The sequence below is a fragment of the Rattus rattus genome, chromosome 11 (genome assembly GCF_011064425.1).
Source record: "Rattus rattus isolate New Zealand chromosome 11, Rrattus_CSIRO_v1, whole genome shotgun sequence".
Taxonomy (NCBI): Eukaryota; Metazoa; Chordata; class Mammalia; order Rodentia; family Muridae; genus Rattus; species Rattus rattus.
The window spans coordinates 760,155-774,464 of NC_046164.1; the positions used below are offsets into that span (position 1 = coordinate 760,155).

At 38.9% G+C, this 14,310-nt stretch overlaps 1 protein-coding gene across 1 annotated transcript in view; it reads right to left on the reverse strand.

Annotated features, from left to right (window-relative positions):
• Positions 1–1,475: 1,475 nt before the first annotated feature.
• Tmprss11a (transmembrane serine protease 11A) overlaps positions 1,476–14,310 on the reverse strand; it is a 38,407-nt gene continuing 25,572 nt past the window's right edge. The window contains exons 5-8 of the mRNA XM_032915987.1: positions 10,995–11,166; positions 8,730–8,989; positions 3,558–3,700; positions 1,476–1,637 (exon numbers count right to left, since the gene is read on the reverse strand). Coding sequence (XP_032771878.1) covers positions 1,476–1,637; positions 3,558–3,700; positions 8,730–8,989; positions 10,995–11,166 — 737 coding nt within the window. The remainder of the gene's footprint in view (positions 1,638–3,557; positions 3,701–8,729; positions 8,990–10,994; positions 11,167–14,310) is intronic.

Here is a 14,310-nt window from a genome sequence, read left to right on the forward strand (position 1 = left end):
ATCAGTTGAAAGACCCACACTGCTGCCTGAACACAGACTCAGAGATACTGTCTATGGAATGCTCTGATCACCAACTTTATTAGATTTAAAATGATAAAACAGTATTTGTTCCCACACAACCCTGAATGGAATGCTGCAGAAGACAGTTTGGAGGACATTATTGACAACTCTAAGACCAGACTGAGTCTTAGCATTAGAAACACAATCACATTTAACCACCACAATTCAGAAAATTTATGTGACAATGGATATTTACATATAGGAAGAAAGAACCTTGCTTTGAAGTGAGTAGTCATAGTAATAGTCTCCTAGTTTAAAAACTGATCCCATAGCACTTAGTGAGAAATGTCATAGGTACTCTCCTTCAATAAATACAGCGGCCATAAACAAACTTTGTAAGGAAAGGGGACACGTGACTTTGACAACAAAGGATGAAAACTGAAAATAGCTTTGTCAAGCTGTTTATACACCTTAATCTGCAAATCCACGCATCTCATACTGTATGGTCCTGTGATTGTAATAACCAAAATATGAACCTTGGGGGAAACTTGATGGTAGAAATAAAGGCAACAAAATTTCCTTTCTGTGAGGAGAAACAAATGTTTTTCTACGTGTTAACAAATTCCCTATTGTTTTCAATCTTTTGACCCTAAGATAATGTTGGACAAAAATCTCCCCCTGGTGACCAAAATATGTCAGTGCACATTCAAAATGTCAAATTCTTGTACACCTGTGCTGGGACAGCTCACAAAGTCATCATCCCCTCTCAACTTTTCAGGATAAAAATTATATATTAAGTAATTCCCTTATATAAAATATCGATCAATATTTATCTTACGCATATCTATGCAATCAGTATGGTGATATGAGTGTTGTTTACATGCTTGTGTTTCTAGAAAGTCATAGGAAAAAAAAAAAACAGAAAAATTCCCAGCAAAATTTAAAGTAACTTTGCTCTATTTTGCCACAGAATTTTGATTAGTCTTCTCTTCTAAATTCCCTGATATACATATAGAGGTAACAAACTTATTTCCCGTGATGGAAAAACTTAGGAAAATCTAGAAGGAATGTGAAGAAGAAAAAAAAGATGTTTGTGAATTTCGAATAAGTCATAGGGACTTGTATGAGCACCTGGAGGTATCTGAAGGTTCAAAATATTTTTCTCTAGAAGGGAACCCAGGAGAAACCTACTCTAAAACTCTCCCAGGCTGTCTGCAAAACGACAGAATGCATCTTGTGTATACTCTAGTTAGCTTGGTTTAAGGAGATGAATATTTTTACTGCATTTTTCGATGATAAATCAACCCATCCCTTCACAGATATGTGATTCTGAAATAGATCATGTGTTTCGTGTTGCTAGGTCCAGCTCTTTAATCTTACTTCATTGTACCAAGGCCACCAAATGAATGTCTGAATTCTTATATACATATGACCATCATGCTACTGTTTTCTTTAGCGAGTTTATCCATGGCGAGTTAGAGACCCGTTTTTGAAGCAATCCAGCGTCGGTAATAAGTCACTTGAGTGTACACCCCAGGCTTGTTCTTTTGACCACAGTTGTCTCCCCAGCTCACAATTCCAATGAGATACCAGGTATCTTTGTCGTCTCTTACAACCAATGGGCCCCCAGAATCACCCTGAAAGTAAACATGAGAAAAACAATTGGCTACACGGTTTCTCATTTATGAAAGTTGATGAGCCGTTTAGTTTATTCTAAGTGTGTGTATAGATTCCCAACACCAAATAAGTAAATAAAACCCATAACATACAAGAAAAAGACCAGTACAGTAGAAAATGCCCAAACATGATACAAAAAAGAAAGTCTCCAAAATTACGATTGAGTTGTTTTGTGTTGGCTCTCTACTGCTGGGCATGGGGGTCCAGTGTGGTTTGTAGAGCCAGTGAAAAACTCTGCTGGAGATGAGAATTTTTCCGTTGGGAGCTGTTGTCAAATGAGGATAACTTCTCCCACCCGCTATGCTCTGCAGTGATTTGAGCATCTCCTTAAGAACCACCTCCAACCCCGCCCTCCCCACAGTGCCCGGTAGTGATTACAAAGGGAATCTTTATTTCATCAAACTCTTAACTGAGCTCCAACCATAAACAAAATTGCAAGTCTAAGTTGTGAGAACCTGTTTAGTTTTTTGGAAGGCAGGGTTTCTCATCAGCAAGTCTGTGCTTGGATTTTGTTTACCTAGATGTTTGGTGGAGAAAATCTCACTTTCACTCTTGCTTTCTCCTGCTCTCTCACTATCTCCCTCCCCTCATCTTTCCCCTCCCCTCCCCTTCCCCTCCCCTCCCCCTCCCCTCCATCTCCTTTCCCTTCTCTATGTAAAGGGCATTTATTGAATTCCAGATAAGCATTTGGCGATGTAAGGAAGCCAGGCTCATTCTGGTGCTTGTAATTCTGTTTTATCAGAGGCTCTGAAGTCCTGCTCAGGCACCCCGTTATCGTCACTGTTCTCCAGCACTTGAGCCACTTTTCCAATGACTTTTTCTGTGAGTAGAGACTTTCTTATATTTCTTTGAATCCAATCCCAGTGAATCCTCTGAGCCACACATGTTTCCATGGATCTCTGAATTATCATTCCCCATCAGTTGCAAGCCTTTTGATGAGCTTCCGCTCACCTCTTCCTGCCTGTCCCTTGGATCTCTAAATTATAGCTGTCACACTCTTGGCAACAGAGGTTAGCTATGTGTTAGATCCTGTTCTGAACTGGCTTGGGTGTTATAAATGTTTGTTCTTTTTTTCCCCCAACAGTTTGTTCTGTGTCATCTCTTTGTCTTTGTCAACCCATGCCACCAACACTCTCATTTCACTGTGCAGATTGACCTCCTTGATGTTTACAAGGGTCTCATCTCAAAAAGAAAATGTTTGCATATGGCAAGAAACATATTCAGGTTTTTTTTTTTTTTTTGTCAGAAAATATACGTGCCACACAGATTCTGGAAGACCGGGGAAAACACTGTAAAGATCTGTAGGCTATTGACAAGTATACCTAATCAATCTTTGCACCCTTCTGCTTGTGCTTTGCTTGGGGTTGCCAATTACAGATTATAGTAATTGGTAATGTTATAAATGTGGACATCTTCACAGTTGTAGTTATTCTCCCCTCTTCTGTAATTGCATAAGTGCTACATATTCTTTAGGTCTCAGTAAAGCATCATTTCTCTGATGTTTGTTCTGAGAACGTTTTCTTGAAGGGGAGACGACCTCTTTTCCATTACATTCTTAGAGCACTGCAGCTCACTGTACACAGTTGCTGCCTTTGTAATTCGTGAGCCTGTTGGAATGTAAGATGTCATTACAAGGCTCTTATCCCGAGAGCTTCCGGACTAAGACAACTACATTCTGTGTTTGGTTGCAAAGAAACCTTTGTTTCAGGGTTTTCAATAATAAAACACTTGGAAGTCCTTAGGTGTATGTGACATTACCACATTTGAAGATGTCAGCATGCCCCATGTGACTATAAAGAACATAGAGTATTTCCTGGGCTAGGCAAAAAAAAAAAAAAGATTTTGAGTTAGTGACTTTGAATTATTTTTCTCCAACCTACCCTACAGGCATCGTAAATTCCTTCCAGAAATCCAGCACAGAACATCCCGCGTTTTATTTCATTGCCGTACACATGTCGCTGCTTGCACACGTCGTTGCTTATGATTTGTACTCTGGCTTCACGGAGCTCATTTTGGGACTCCCCTTAGAGAAAAAAACAAAAACAAAGCATTCTCACCACTTTTCAATAAGTCTTAGATGGACCGAGGAAAGGAGATTCTGAGCTAACCGTCTTCATTCGAGAGTTGTTTACCCAGACTAAGGCTAGTGTGAGCGGTCCTAGAAAAAAAATGCTAACTAAAATCTGGCGTATGCTATAAATACCCTTATCAATACCCATAGACACAGAGATGGGTGTACCTCTACAAGTCTGATACCAGTTTGTTCTACAGGCAGGGTCACACAGTGAGACCCTGTCCCAGAAAACAAGCAAACAAACTAAACTGTATTATTCATTTTATTAAATACATCTACAAGCAGTATTGCCATTTGTTTTCTGGAAAATCTTTGAATTTTTACTTTAAAATTAACTGGTATTTATTGATTTTGATTTTTTTTGTTTTGTTTTATGTCTGTGAGAGTTTTGCATGCCTGTACGCTTGTACACTGCATCCATGCAGCGTCTGTGGAGGTCAGAAGAGTTGGATCCCTTGGAGCTGGAGTTATATATGACTGGGAGCTGCTGGGTGAATATTGGGAACAGAACCTGGGTCCTTTGGAAGAGCCAACAGTGCTGTTAACTGCAGAGCCTTCAAACCAGTCTTTATTTTTAAAAGACAGCATTCTTTTTTTTTTTAAAAAAAAAGGGGGCTGGAGAGATGGCTCAGTGGTTAACAGCCCCGACTGCTCTTCCAGAGGTCCTGAGTTCAATTCCCAGCAACCACATGGTGGCTCACTACCATCTGTAATGGGATCTGATGCCCTCTTCTGGTGTGTCTGAAGACAGCTACAGTGTACTCACTCTACAGTGTACTCACATATGTAAAATAAATAAAAAATCTTTAAAAAATGTGTATTTATTGATTTCAGATTGTTTCCACAGAAACTACATGCTTAGTTGGTATTGTTTCTTGGCTTGATAAAGTACCTCTTAAATTATGTTTCTCCAGTCCTGTACATTTTTAAAAATCTTTTATGTATATGATTATGTTACATGACAATGGCTTTGTCTCAGAAAAAAATGTAGGGATCCAGTCTAAGCTAGGTCCTCATGACAGGCAGAAGCAGAAGAAAATGAAGAATATTATAAACATTCTTAAATTATTTTTCTCAACCACGGACTAGATAAGAAATCATGATATATACCCTGGTTGGCAGAACTCCAGCATGGCCCCAAGATTCTTGTGTAATTTCTCTTTCCCCAAGCATGGGATGGACTCAGTGAACATGATGAAAATCATTTTTTTAATAATTAAGTTTAAGTTATATGTGTCAAAGTGCTGAGAAATTTTTATACAAAATAATATTTTCAACCAGATTGACCTTGGCATTATCAGAAGGGAGATTATCCAAGGCAGACCTGGTCAAATCAGGTGAGGTTTATGATTTCTCCATGTTTGCTCACACATGTTTGCTGAGGAGGCAAGCTCTATAGATGCAAGAAACAGAATTTAAGCACCCAGTCTGGAAGGGAATCTTGAACAACAGATGAGGCTATGCCCAAACCACTGTTCTGACAAACTCAGAAAAGAAGATCCAATAACCTGAACTTCTGACCTGTTGTAGAAATTATTAAATCCCGACTCGGGATTTCTACCCTGCCTTGGGTAGAACTTTGGTAGTTTCTGGATGAAAAACATACACAATCTTTACATTTATAGCAAGCCAATAGTTGGGTGAATACCTACCCTCCATGTTATTAGAATCTACTTTCCTATTGATAACCCAGAGTTATTACTATTTATTATGTTTCGTCTGGACTCCTCTTAACTCCAATTGACCAGTCCTCAGGACCATGTTCTTATGGCTCACCTAACCCACGGCAGCTTCTCCTTCCTCCTCCTGTACTCCTCTTCTTCCCTTCTTGGTTCATCCCTGGATCTCCAGCTCAGGAAACCTAAACCCCACCTATGTTTCTTCTTCCCAACTATTGGCTGTCTACATCTTTATTTACCAATCAGAAATAGCTTGGGGGCAGGGTCACAGGGGCTAGTGCAGACTTGAGGTCCTGGGGGTCCACACTTGCATTACAATACACAATAAAAGGCAAACCTCAACAATTTCTCCTTTTAGTCCAATGAAAGGGTCTTTTCTCTCAGTTATCACAATTATGTAAATTATAATGTATGATATATTTTTATAATGGCTAGCCTATCATATTAGGCAATTTAGATGAAATATTTTATCATCTATCTTAGCTTAATGAATTTACAATTCTATATTTAAATCATGTTTGATTTTAACTTGTATTATCATCTGAAAACCATCCTTTTAAATTTGGAACATCATCAAGGCTATACAACTTAAGTGTAATTGTGAGACTATAACTATTTAGTCTTCAACCCTGTTAGAGATTTGAGAAGGGATTAAATATTATTTGAGTATTCAGGAAGCACAAATACATAACTTCCAAAACTATACAAATGACAGAGACAGCTGACTGCCTGAGTAGTCCCCAACATTCCTTATAATGTTGGAACATCTGTCTTCAGCCTTCCCGCCCAGAATATCTGGTCGACCTTAAGTGAAGTAGGAATTATGAAGGACTAGCTTACCCTGTATTGGCAGAGCTTAGTAATGGACTATTCCTGTCCATTTGTCCTTTCGGACAGCATTCTGTTTGCAGATAAAATTAGGGCATTTCTTGCCCAGTGGCTAGCTTGCTCTATTTAAATCAATTCTACATGGAGGTATTGATGCTCAATATTGTCTTTGAAGTGGAATGTTGGAGTAGACATGTCTTGTAGTTAAAAGACCCTTTAATAATGAAATAACATGAAATGCCATATTTCTGTGGATCTCTGACAGTTTTGAAGACTTTACTTATACATAGCACAAATGAAGTGTCAAATATTGATTTTTTTAGCTACTTACTATTTGAATAACCTCGAGAACACTTTATTGTAATTAACTAAATCAGAATCTAATATGACCCCGAGTTTAACTATGCGACTATTAACTTGTATTGTTTAATTATTTTAAATAGTTTGTAATAGCAGCTATTAAAAGGACCAAGTCTAAGCATTGTACTCTTAAATGAGTTGCATAGGAACAAAATTAAATTTAAATTTCATATCAATATACAAAGATGTATACAAATAAAAACCTTAAACTTGTACCAATATACAAATTCTGTACCAATGTAAGAAAATATAACTTTGATTCTGCATCAAGATATAGATTTCTACCAATATAAGATTATGTCTATAAAATGCTTTGTCTCTATATAAATATAGATATTTATTATTATATCTGTATTATCAATTTAAAAAATTCCATTTCCCCTTTGGGAAGGTTTAGAGGACATTACAACTGATAATTTCTAGGTGATAGATAAATTAATTACTTTTATAGCAAACTTCTTGGCAAAGTGTAATAAAATTAAAAAGGCATAGTTCCAAAATTTATACCTCTAAATCCTAACAGCTCCCGACTACTTTGTGATCTCTTATTGGCACTTCTTTAAAGATTATTGATTTATATCAAAAAGCTTCATTTTTATCTGCCCATTTTCTCTACTTTTTCATTTTCATTATTTTCCATTCTGCTTGTTTTAGATTATCTTCTCATCCTTATTAGTGCATTAAAGTTGACACTTAGCTTATATATTTGAGATTTTTTTAAAGTAAAAACAAATACACTCTGTAAACAGTATTTTTAATTTGGTTCTAGGTACTTTTAAGAGATCCCCCCCCAGACTTTCATTTATAAATGGGTCCTTTAAGTTCTAAGCATCTGGACATTTTCCAGTTATTTTTGCTATTGTTTTCCAGTTGGAGTTCATATTGTCTTAGAACATACAGCGTAAGACCTCAATTACTTCATATTTACTAATGGTGACTTTTCATATATGGAAATGGACTTTCCTGGAGAGTAAGCCATAAGTTCTTGGCGTTAATGTATGGCCTCCTATTTCAAGGGAGACTGTTTTGTAAATGTCTAATCTTATTCCTAGTCACAATGTAGTCTGTCAGGTATGTGTCTGTTCCAACCTCAAACTATTGCCAGAAGAGGGTGTTCTTATACCAAGAGGTATTCACCATGTCCCTTTCCTAATAACCAGTGGTTATGTTACAGAGAGAGCCTTAATGTGCAGACATGGTTGGTCTCAGCCTTGCTATCCTGCTGGAACTAAGAAACAATGGGTAATATTTCCTGCAGTCAGTACTATAACCATGAAGAAAGCAACGTATGCTCCACATGCCTAAGATGGATCTGAACTGCGGAGAATGTCTGAAGAAAATCTAGAGTCTTCAAAGCCTGGTGATGTTTGTCTAAGTGTTTTCCTAGTTCCTTGGTGGAACCTGAGATTAGAGTCTTCTTCCTTGAAGTTCATTGTGTATACATACATAAGACAGACTGCCTTGAATGGATGTTCCCATTTTCGGAAGCCTGTTTTGCTTTTTCTCAAGACTGAAGTTAAACCCCCTAGCAGTATTTATTTATATACCCAAAGTACACTCTAGAATCCAGAGTGTGTCCGAAAATGACTGAAAGCATTCAGCAACAATCATTATAGGTTAGTAATAAAGTTGGATTGTTATAGGGAGGGTAAGAAGGTTTTGATGATTTATCTCTCCATTGGTTTTATTCTTAGCCACCATTAAACTAGCTGCATAGGCATAAAAATATTTAAATTGGTCAGTCAATCCGGTACTCCTGAACCGCTGTGAGCCACTTCTGCCACTGGGTGGAGCTAGAGTTCCAGATCGTGACGCTAATCTAGGGGGAAGAAGGACTTGGAGGCACAAAGCTTTAGTGGTTCAGGGTTCAGCAACATCATTTAAACTCTGCATTCTCCTTATATTTAAATTGTATTTCTCACAGGGGACTACTGAACTACAATGGCTAAATTTGCGTTGTTTCTTCTTTATGTTGGATTTCTGTTACCTGTAAAAACAAGAGCACCAACTGACAGAACGAGCTGTGCGGAAAGGGATGGCAACAAAATACTCCTGATCAAAGAACTCTGTTAAAGAGCTGAGGGGTCTGCTTGCTGTTCTGAGGTACCCACCACCATAGTAAAGTGCTCCGAATCCTGTGATGTAGACAGTTGAATTTGGTGGGAACGAGGCAGAGGGTTCTGGCAAACAAATTCGGCGTACTTCATCTGAAAAGGTGACTCTGGGAGAAAACTGCACAAGAGCTATGTCGTGGTCTCTGGCTGGAGGACGATACTTCTCGTGCATAATAATTCTTCTGACTTCTCTTTTCATTAAGGGAGGATTTATTGTTGTTCCAAAGCTAAGAGTCCATTGGCGAGGGTTTGCATTGCTAGAAAAGATTAGCAGCATACATGAGAGGCACAGTATCCATTGACTCTACATTTAGATGAATTAACAACAAGCACTTACGTGAATTAATGCAAAGGAACATGCCACCCTGACAATAGTTGGTTGTAATTATAGTCTCATTGGCTATTTAAATATGTCTGCTGCTCACGACTTAAATATAAGAACATATACCAATAGCACATTGCTGGTAAACTTAATATTTAATTATTGAGTTTTAGGACTGTAAAGCACATACAATATTATTCGCTTGCTCCCTCAGCAAATACTTATTAATTATGCATGTGAAGCAAGTGAACAAAACATAAATTTTAACTTCGAGTATTTTGGTTGAAAAGAAACAAATTATAAAATACGTTAAAATGTTGACAAATAATATGAGTTCTAAAGACGATTAATAAAATAAAAGAGGACGATGAGTAATGCACCAGTGTGAGGTTTTGTTTTGAAAAAGAGTAGATTTAGGATAAGACATAGCTGGTGGCAGGGAGTCAGCTATGAGATGATGTGGGAGACAAGGTTCCAGGTGGGTCTCAGTTCACAACACCAGTGGGATAACGGTGGAAGATGACGCTGGAAAGGAGGTAGGCAGGGACCAGAGTTTCTTACAGGGAGAGAGAAAATGCCTAGGCAGTATTTAAGGGAGAGTGGAATTCTTGGATGTTTTAAAAGTGGAAGTTATGTATCTCACTTATGTATGTATATCTTTTGATGCTAGAACATCCCTTTGGGATGTCAATCTTTCGTGTAATGACTTCTCATGTTTACTCACTATTAGCTTGAGATAACAGGGTAGTTTTTGTTGTTATGTTGTTAAGTGACATCTCTACTAAACAGTGACATGGTATTTTCTATCGTTTGTTTGTTTTATAAATCTGTACTTCTGAGTACTTCTAGACTCACATCTCAGTAAAAGGGCTTCCCCCTCAGGCCTTACACGGAGGGAAGACTCTAAGAATTATATGAAGTGTCTAATCAAGTGCCTGTAGCACCCTGGAGCTTCATAACTGCGCTGGTTGCTGCTGGGAAGCCACCGTCAACTCTCCGTTGCCTCTGCCTGATCCCTCTGCAGATGGAGGCTTGCTCCTCTTCGGAATCCCTTTGTTCACCTCGGCATCCCTTTCATCTTTGAGCAGCTCTGCCTGCTGGCAAGTTCTTTCTTGACTCTCTAAGTCTCTTCCAGAAACAGGACAGGACTTCAGATCAGTTAATGCAACTCTATGATCCGTATGAGAGATTTCTCAGCATGAGATTGCATCATGCAGGGCGATGTTTCCCAGGTATTCATGTGCACACCAATGATTTGGGGCTCTTATTAAAAAGGTGGGCGCTGCTGCTTGAACTGCCCTTTGAGTGGCAAGGCAGGTGGCGTACAGCCTGCCCCTTGGTCATCTGACGCTTTGTATTGATATTCCATCTTGTCAAGCTCTCTTTAAGTATGCCACCCAGTTCAGAATTTACTCTCCCAGGTAAGATCTGGACAGCTTAGAGCTCACATGTCATATATTCTGGCTTTGATTTTTTTTTTAAAGATGTAATGCCAATCACAATCGAACTCTGGCTACAAATGCCAGCGCTTTAAAACTTGACCTGAGCAACGGTCACCCACTCCCTGCCCTTCTTGAAGACTTTATCTTCAGGTTATTACTTAGCATCCTCGTGGGCCTGACCAAGTGCTTAATGAAACAGGCGTTAATGTTAAGTGGAGAGCATTACTTAAAAAGGGGCTAGATTTATCAGTAAATTGCTGTGTTCTGTTATCGATGCAATTTCTTTACTTAGACTCTGAAGACTTAATTAATGGATTCTGGGATAATATTCAGCACTCCTTTATTCATACCAGACTTTCCTAATAAGTTTGCAAGTATAACATCAACCTTTAGACAAGGATCAGGAAGATTTTCTTATTTGACTTGATTGGCAGTAGAATACAGAAATGATCAAGGTTTTAAGCAAATCTGAGGACTGGCTTGACTTCAATAACTTACGTTCTAAAGCAGTGCGCTGCAGTGACGACCCACATGTTACCAATCAGTGTGCCCCCACACTGGTGGATGTTGTTGCGCTGAAGGGAAACTTGCCAAGGCCAGGCACCCTTGGCTGCAGGGTTTCCAGACACTATTCTGTTGGCAATTAATGGGATGGCTCGCTTGCCGCAATCTGAAAGAGACGAAACCATTTATAAGAAACGTCTGTCTAGCACGGGGACCACAATGGAGGAGTTAGAGAAAGGACTGTAGGAGCTGAAGGGGTTTGCAACCCCACAGGAAGAACAATATCAACCAACCAGACCCCACAGAGCTCCCAGGTCCTATACCACCAACCAATGAGAACACATGGAGGGACCTATGGCTCCAGCCACATATGTAGCAGAGGATGGCATCGTTTGGCATCAATAGGAGGGGAGACCCTTGGTTCTCTGAAGGCTCAGTTCCCCGTTGTAGGCTAATGCCAGGGTGTTGAGGTGGGAGTGGGTAAGTGGGAGTGGGAGCATCTTCACAGAAGCAGAGGGAGGGGGAGGATGGATGAGAGGGAGGGAGGAGATAACATTTGAAATGTAAGTACATAAAATGTCCGATAAAAAAAGAAGCGTCTGTCTAGCTTTTGATGCAGAGGATCCCATAGAATATTACAATGCAGACCTTGTACCTGTCACTCTTTAGGCATGACCGCTCTTCATTCTTTGTGTTTCCTTATGCATCGATGCACTGCTTAGTCCAAGCTTTGTATACGTGTACATCTGTTGTTTGTGAAGTTTTACTAAACTATAACTATGGACTCACAATTGGCAGTTATACAGTTACTCTTGCAGCTCCCACCAAGATTATTGTTTTGCAATTGTGAGTAATCCAATGGGGTTGGGCTGTCACCATGGAGTCCTCATCAGAAGGACAACTCCTTCTAGCCGGCTAAGCTGTGGTCTGTTTGGTGGAAACCCGTTTGATGTCTACCTTTCTATAGTGACTATATTCTAAGGTGTCCAAGGACTAATGCATCATGGCTAGTCATTCAGTCATTAGGATGTTTCCACATAAACTTCACATCCACCATCAACAAGAATAAACATGAACTCGATCACCTCAGACGCTGCCTTTGTACTCGGGGCTGCTGTGAGACAAGAGCTTCTTAAGGTCATAGTGTTTTTAAAAGAAAGAAAGAAAAAGAAAATGTAGTAGGTTGGCTTTTCTTCATATGAGTAAAAATTAATTGTGTGTGTGTACATTAAATTAAATGTGTGTACATGGCCGTCTCTGAAATCTCCATCATGTTACCATGACTCTCAGGTAGACAACCATTTTTGTCATCTGAAAAAACAGAAGAGTTCCCACATCATTTGCTCACTTCAATCCTGTCCTTCTGCATTCTGTTTGCAGCACTGGACATTGAATGGGCTTTCTGAAATGTAGGAAACTTTCGTTGCCCTCCGAATGAAGTAAAACTCTTTCCGGGGGACTCTAATGCATGACTATTAGTCACATCTCTCCCCATACTCCCAGCTCCCAAGTCTTTCTTACAGCCAAGCAGACTTTTTCATTTGTAGGAAATGATGATGTCTCCAGTTGCCTGGTCTCCTTGTCCTATATACTTACTACCAGCCACTTGATTCACAGACTTTCTTCTTCCTATTTTAGGGATTATTTTATATCACAACAAGACCAGCTTAGCTAACTCTGTTAGACTCCTAAAGCACTGTATATTTTCTTAAATCATTTGTCATACTATATTAGCATTTTTCCAAGTTAGTTTTGACCTCTTTTACTTTGGAATTATGGGTTAAATAAGATCATGTCTTAGTCACAGTGGTATGACCAGCTCATGAAATGCTTTGGCCACTGTATTAATAGATGCTAAAAGATATTTCAGAAATGAGAAAAAAAAGTAGTACAGGTGTTTGCAAGACACAGAAGCAAAGGAATGACTCGCTTCAAGTTCTTTACCATATATGGTGGTTTGAATGTGCTTGGCCCAGGGAGTGTCACAGGTGTGGCCTTGTTAGAGAAGTGTGTTGCTGTGCTGGTGAGCTTGGAGACCCTCTTCCTAGCTGCCTGGAAGATAGTATTCTCCTGTCTGCCTTTGTTGAAGATGTAGAACTCTCAGCTCCATCCCCATATCTGCCTGGATGCTGCCATGCTCCCACCTTGATGATATGGGAGTGAACCTCTGAAACTGTAAGCCAACTCCAATTAAATGTTGTCCTTTATAAGAGTTGTCTTGGTCATGGTGTCTGTTCACATCAATAAAACCCTAACTAAGACACCAATCATACTTGTAAAGTCTCCCAAAATTCAGGCCACAGAGAGTTTCTATGGATTGGTAAAGTCACTTCTGGGCATGAAGATAATACTAGTATATTTCAGTAGTCAGTCTCAGATAATGGGTTCATTTCTTCCCCTTGTATCATCTTAATTTCAGCAGAAAGCAGGTCTCATAGCCCCTTTTAAAACTTAGAAAAGTAAACCCACTCAAAACTGGAAACATGTAATTTTGTTTTAACTTTCTTAGTCTTAGAATTAGAAAAGCACATATCCTATTATTATGAATTAGAAAAACATATATCATATTGTCTAATAGTCTTTGAGATGAAGATATGAGTGTGGATGAGAAATTATAAGCTGATATTTGAAGATACTATTGCCGATGTAGAAACTGAAGTTGTTTTTATAAACTAACTAGGGTTGCATGCTTGGACAGTTAGTTTGAGCACATTGCTCAAATCCAAAATATAGTAAGAGTTGACTTGATGTTCTCTTGGCTCATCATAATAACCAGGAATTTCCAGAGGTCACTAACTACTGTGGATTCTAGACAGTTCAGCAAACAGACTAGTCAGGACACTGGGTTTCTAACATACACTGGATATGAGAGGCAGCATCTAATTAGTTGGGTAATTTCTTACTCAACTAATATTGTGTTAGATAAAAATAGTGGATAAATAAAATGCACAAATAGTTTCTATTAATGCAGAACTGTGGTTTTCCAGGAATACAGGGTGAATCCTCTTGGATTCCACTGTAGGATGAGAAGAGAGAATAATTGCATGGGCCCCTAGGCCTCACACTTTGTCTCAACCAAAACGTGCCTGCTTTTGTCTCTTTTGTTTACTTAAGATTTCATATAAGCTTGTTTTCTCAATGCCTTTAGGATGAAAAAGACTTTGAGAATCTCCAACATAAATTGTGTTTAAAGTACTTCTCAGACATGTTCCTAACCAATTACATGCTGTGGATTAAGAAAATATTTTAGGTGGACACAGCGGCACCTGCCTGCAACTCAGGAAAATCACAAGACAGACCCTTTCTCAAA